The 5430-nt window shown below is 39.8% G+C and overlaps 2 protein-coding genes across 2 annotated transcripts; one reads left to right on the top strand and one right to left on the bottom strand.

The window, feature by feature from the left end:
• The first annotated feature begins 109 nt into the window (after positions 1-109).
• On the top strand, positions 110-3652 carry LOC129807488 (dynein axonemal assembly factor 4). Its single transcript, XM_055856784.1, has 2 exons — positions 110-856; positions 3125-3652. The coding sequence occupies exons 1-2, from the start codon at positions 172-174 to the stop codon at positions 3562-3564; spliced, it is 1125 nt and encodes a 374-aa protein (XP_055712759.1). The 5' UTR covers positions 110-171; the 3' UTR covers positions 3565-3652.
• LOC129807487 (nudC domain-containing protein 1) lies at positions 3592-5413 on the bottom strand. The gene has a single exon (XM_055856783.1). It carries the CDS (start codon positions 5298-5300, stop codon positions 3609-3611), a length of 1692 nt encoding a protein of 563 aa, XP_055712758.1. The 5' UTR covers positions 5301-5413; the 3' UTR covers positions 3592-3608.
• Positions 5414-5430: the final 17 nt, after the last annotated feature.

Genomic DNA, 5430 nt, shown 5'->3' with positions numbered 1-5430 from the left:
GATTCAAAAAAGTTTCACGTATCAACCACAAAAGCGCTGCTAATCCAAATTTTAATCTGGCAACACTTAATTTTTTTTTGAAATTTATATTCGCGGTTGCCCAGGAAACTTTAATTTTCTTTATTCCAATTCGATTTTGTTATTCAAAAATCAAATATTAAATCTGAAAAAATGGTTATCACTCTGAGAGACATTGAATGGACACAGACACTGGATAGTGTTATTATCCGTGTTATTTTCCACGGGAAATTGGAACACAAAAAATTAGACATCTTCACCCATAGAGAATTTGTAAAAATCCATTCACCGCCCTTTTATAGAGAAATATTTCTTATGCATCCAATTGATGAAGGTCAGAGCAAGTGTCGCGTCCTGGACAATGAGATGAGATTTACATTGAAAAAGCTGGAGCCACAGAATTGGGAAAATCTTGAGAAAGAAATGGAAAAAACTGTGAAAATTCAAATGAAAGAATCCTTTGTAACGGACTCCCATGTGCAACATGAAGCGGAAGTGAAGGAAAAGATTGAGAAAAAAGCTGTAATAAGGCGGAAGGATATAGAGAAGGTGATTGCCCATGAGTCAGATATGAGAAAACAGATAGAGGAAATCAATAAGGAGATTTGTAGGGAGGAAAATGCAAAAATTGAGAAATTGAGAGTTCTTCCATCTCCTACAGCTAAGAGACTTCCAGAAAAACCCAAGGCACCAGTTAATATCGTCCCGGAAGTCCGTCAACAAGGGAATATTGTTGTTAATTTCACAGAAAGGCGATTTCCCACGCCAAAACGCGAATCTCAGGATCATCTGGAGCAGGAATGGTTTAAAAAGCAACATGAAGCACGAAAAGTTGTTGGTAAGTAGAGATTTTTTTTCACAAAGTTACTCTAAAAGAGGCAATTAGAGTGTCTTGATTCCCGGTTCCTCTAAAATATTTAAGGGTTCCCCGGATTTCATGAAAATATTGGTTCCCGGGTTCCCTGAATAAAAAGCCAGTGATAAGCCTAGATTAGCTTATAGAGGTGTGATTCCTTCGTTGCAAATTCGGATTGTGGCAAACTTGAACGATATTTATATTTATACATAAATAATGCAAATTTCGTTTAAATTTTATGTAACTTATTATCGTTATTAATAAGGAAAATTGGATGAGAAATGTATAAAAGTATAGTAGACTCCTCTCTCAATCGGGAATATGGGGCAAAATGTCATCCGGTTTATCGATAGATTTGGGCGTCAAAGCCTTTGTAAGTTCCACAAAAAGCGCTGAATTATAAAGAATCACGATAAAATAGGAAGAACTACAGCGAATTTGAGCGAATTAGCTTCATAATTAAGCGTGAAAATTGTCAACAAAATTTGACGCCCGATTGAAAAAGAGCCGATTGAGTGAGAGTATACTGTACAGTAGACTCTCGCAAATTCGGCTCTTTTAAGATCGGTCTACTTTTTAATTCGGGCAGCGGTTACATTTGAAAAAAGTTTGTTGTCATTTTTCAAGTTTGATTATTATTATCATATGAATCAAATATGCTCAAATTTGGCATGGTTTGTCTTAGTTTTAATGTGATTTTGCATTATTGAGGGATTTTCATGCAATTTACGTTATATATGAGTGTTCAAACTCAATATCCTATATGCACATAAATAAAAAATCGTTGCATTTCAAAAAGTTTATCGCCCGAATTTCTGTCTAATTCGGCTGACATTTCGGTCCCATATGCCCGAATTTGAGAGAGTCTACTGTACCTGAAAATTTTTAAAGTAGATTACAGTGCCCGCTTTCTAATCCGGATCGCCGTAATCCGGACGAGTTATCGACGGTTACATTTAAAATAATTTTAAGGTTATGTATAAATATGTGTTCATCAATGAAAATGAATTATCCTGTGATGTTTTTGTTTAATAAATGAAGTATAATAGCATAAAATTCTCTAACTATGTCTTTTTAATCTTCTTTAAAACTTTTATTCTATTCTACAAAAAAAACTTGTATTATATTTGCAAGACGTTGAACAAATTCAAAAAATCCATCCGGATTACGAAGCGGACATCTGTCATATTGTCTCCCAATCATCCGGATTACAAAGCGGGCACTGTATCTTGGAAACTATGAGAGATAGAGGCCTCAAACTTTACGTCCATTTAGAGCCTCTCTCAGGCTTGATACGTGCAAAATTTTACTTGACAATGAAAATAATTGGATGAGAAAATGCATAAAAGTGTCTAAAAATCCTTAAAGTCGATTATCTCTTAAACTATGAAAGATAGAAGTCTCAACTTTACATTCATTGAGAACCTCTGTCAGCGACCCGAGACAATCGCGCCCCGCGAAAATTCGCGAAAAAATTCGCGAAAAAATTCGCGCCCCGTGAAAATCAGCGATACAATTCGCGCCCCGTGAAAATCAGCGATACAATTCGCGCCCCGCAAAAATCAGGGAAAAAATTCGCGCCCCGCGAAAATCATCGGAAAAATTCGTGCCCGCGAAAATTCGCGAAAAAATACGCAACATGGGGAAAGCTTGTCCGACGCCGCTTCTCCCGCTTTTTTCCCGCCTGATGCTTATAGCAAATTTTCTGAAATCTTTAAAGTGAAATATCTCGAGAACCGTTCGAAAAATGTTCTAGTTTTTTTTTTAAATTGGTCTAAATTTTCTGGGCTACAAGATAAACATAAAAAATTCAAAATCGCATGCTTAGATTTTGAGATAAACTACAAAATGTGGTTTTTAACCGGTTTAGAACCGGTTTTTCAAAAAACTAATAGCACAGAAATCGTCGTACGCGCGCGTAGATATATTTAAAAAAAAAATATGAAGATATCTCTATCCAAACCAGAGATATTGCGTACTACGGACGGCCGGACGGTCGGCGGGACGGCAGCCGGACCCGAAATTGCCGGCATATGATTTTCGGCATCAGGGATGCTTAAAACATATACCCTGTGAATTTCAGCTCAATCGGAACACCTTGAGAAAAACCGAGGATTACAATAGGTGTGATTAGAAGGAATCACATCTAATTATGGGTTTCCTGAAAAATATACGAGTTTCCCACGTTCCCTGGCCAGATTGGTTCGAATTCATCAAAATGATTTACCCCTTGGTTTCTTTCGCATGCAGGATTTGTGGAAGAAGATCTCAGGCCAGAGGAAAAAAATCCGCAGTGGTTGAAAGATAAAGCTTCAGATTTCTTCTACAAGAAAAACTATCTGGGAGCCATTTCTGCACTTACAACAGCCATTCAGCTCACTCCTGACTGCTACGACCTCTTCCTGGAACGTTCAGCTAGTCATCTGGCTATTGGGAATTTCCAGCGCTGCATTGAGGACTGCTCCAGGGCCTATGAATTACTATCGCCAGCTGTCGATTCAAATCTGCCAGCACGAATCCAATGCTTAGCTCGACGAGGTGCTGCTCTCTGCAAGATTGGCTTCATGCGTCAGGGTTTGGATGAACTTCAAGCTGCTTTGAAGCTCTCACCTGGAAATGAGGATCTCCAGAATGATGTGAAAATGATTGAAGAGAGACTCCTACAGGATTCTGATACAGATTCCAATTAGAAAATTTGTAGGAAAGAAAAAAAAACATTTTCTATCAAATATTTTTATTGTTCAGTATTAATTTGCAGGCAGAGAATAAATTTTTCCGTCAGCAGCAGAGTCACTTCATTCAATACATTCATCCCAATCACTTGTCCTCCAGCATCTTCTAGCGATACGACTTTTTGCTGACCCAGCGTCACCTGGGGTCCTCCTGACCGCTTCCTTAGTCCTGCAGCTGTCTCATATTTGGACTTGTAAATGAAGACATGCCTTTCTGGCTCACAAATCACAGCATAGGCCATGTCAGGAGAACAAGAAACATACTTTCGTTGCTGCTTCGATGCCAAAACATAAGCAAATGCATCCAGAGTTCCTTCGTGCCTCAGAAGCCACTCACTTGGCATTTGACACGGTAGCCAGAGGCAACAGTCGACATCCTGACGAAGAGCTAGAGCTGCTGGATGTCCTGGCCTCAGGGTGACATCGAACAGCGGTGAACAATTCCCAAGATTGGCCTTATGAGTGACTTTGTGACTTCCTCCATCGAATTTTGCCACAAAATACTCAGCATCTTCATCTCCACGATCGCAATCTTCCATTTGTGTGTCTAAGGAAGAGATTCCCGTTTGATTTCCCGCTGAATCTTCAACCATTTCATCCATTTTCCCCAGGAAATCTTCAAGGGGTCCCTCGGGAATGAGATGAAGCCACTTTTCTCCCTCCACTGCCTTCACCAGGGTCACTTGGAAGGTTCTATTTTGCAGATTCCACGTTGTTAAATCCACATCAATTCGCCCAAAAATATCACCATCTATAAGAATTTCATCTTTGTACTTCACACAAATATTTTGGGCTGTGCATTTTACGTGGAAATTTGCCTTTTCAGCTCCTTCCCTCTCGTGAAACGTGATAACAACATCCTCTTCAGTTTGCTTCCAAGTATAATCAGTTTTTTGGCCATTTTCCTGATTGTCTTCTTTGATAATTGGATTTTCAGAGTCGTATGTAAATTTTACCGTCTTTCCTGCAGCCACAATCACTCCTGAAGAGTTGGACGTGAAAGCTGAATAAGATATTGATGACTTTGAACGCATCTCCCGGCGTAGCTTCACAGCTTTCCCAGTTAAATCAATTGCAATCCATTCTAGGACACTCTCAAATGCCCCCTCTGCTTGCTCCACTCTCATCAGGAGACAATGGATATATCGACTTTCCTGTTGAATTTCAAGTCGAGCATCTTTCAGAACAAAACCACTCTTTTCATCCGGCAATACCCTCATCTGTAGCACTTGCTTCCACTCCTGACCCTTTGTTCTGTCTCCAGTATCTACAATCTCAATCCATGCTGTACCATCGGCAATTGCAGCAAATTTCTCAGATATAAACACCATCGTCAAGTTGAAGTGGCCAGGAAGGCGTTCTGAGGTCCTCTTAACATGAAAAACACTTGCAATTGGCTTGAAGCGCCCCTCTTGGAGATTATACTGGATTCTCTTCACTGTCCAATTGGTGTCAATGTAGTAGCAAGTGTCGTTGGTCCAGGGATCATGAATCAAATGATTCTGGAGGCTGAATAATTGAGCGTGCAGGAAACTGTATTGAGCTTCGCTTGGATGCACTCGATCAGGCATCATCTGGAGGGCTTCCTTAATTATTGCCACGGGTTCCAAAGATAACTTATACCCATCAAAGTTGCTCTTTAGCAACTTTCTATCTGGTCTCAATTCAAGAATTTTACAATCCATGCTGGACATTACGCGGTAAATGCTCCACTCCAATCACGACGACGCGTGTTTGTGTTTTATTCACAGCTGATGCAACACAGACACAGTCGGCGTAGAAACCTTGCAAAGTTTCACCACACAACCCGGCCGGCTATCTACT

The sequence above is a fragment of the Phlebotomus papatasi genome, chromosome 3, assembly GCF_024763615.1.
Source record: "Phlebotomus papatasi isolate M1 chromosome 3, Ppap_2.1, whole genome shotgun sequence".
NCBI classification, from domain to species: Eukaryota; Metazoa; Arthropoda; class Insecta; order Diptera; family Psychodidae; genus Phlebotomus; species Phlebotomus papatasi.
Note: the sequence above shows the minus strand (reverse complement) of the source record. Positions and strands in the feature narration are given on the sequence as shown.

Bases quoted from the DNA above. Each gene is read 5' to 3' on its own strand.
- LOC129807487 (XM_055856783.1), bottom strand. From the start codon at position 5,300: ATGTCCAGCATGGATTGTAAAATTCTTGAATTGAGACCAGATAGAAAG.
- LOC129807488 (XM_055856784.1), top strand. From the start codon at position 172: ATGGTTATCACTCTGAGAGACATTGAATGGACACAGACACTGGATAGT. The intron at 857-3,124 runs GTAAGTAGAGAT...TTTCGCATGCAG, and splicing joins TGAAGCACGAAAAGTTGTTG to GATTTGTGGAAGAAGATCTC.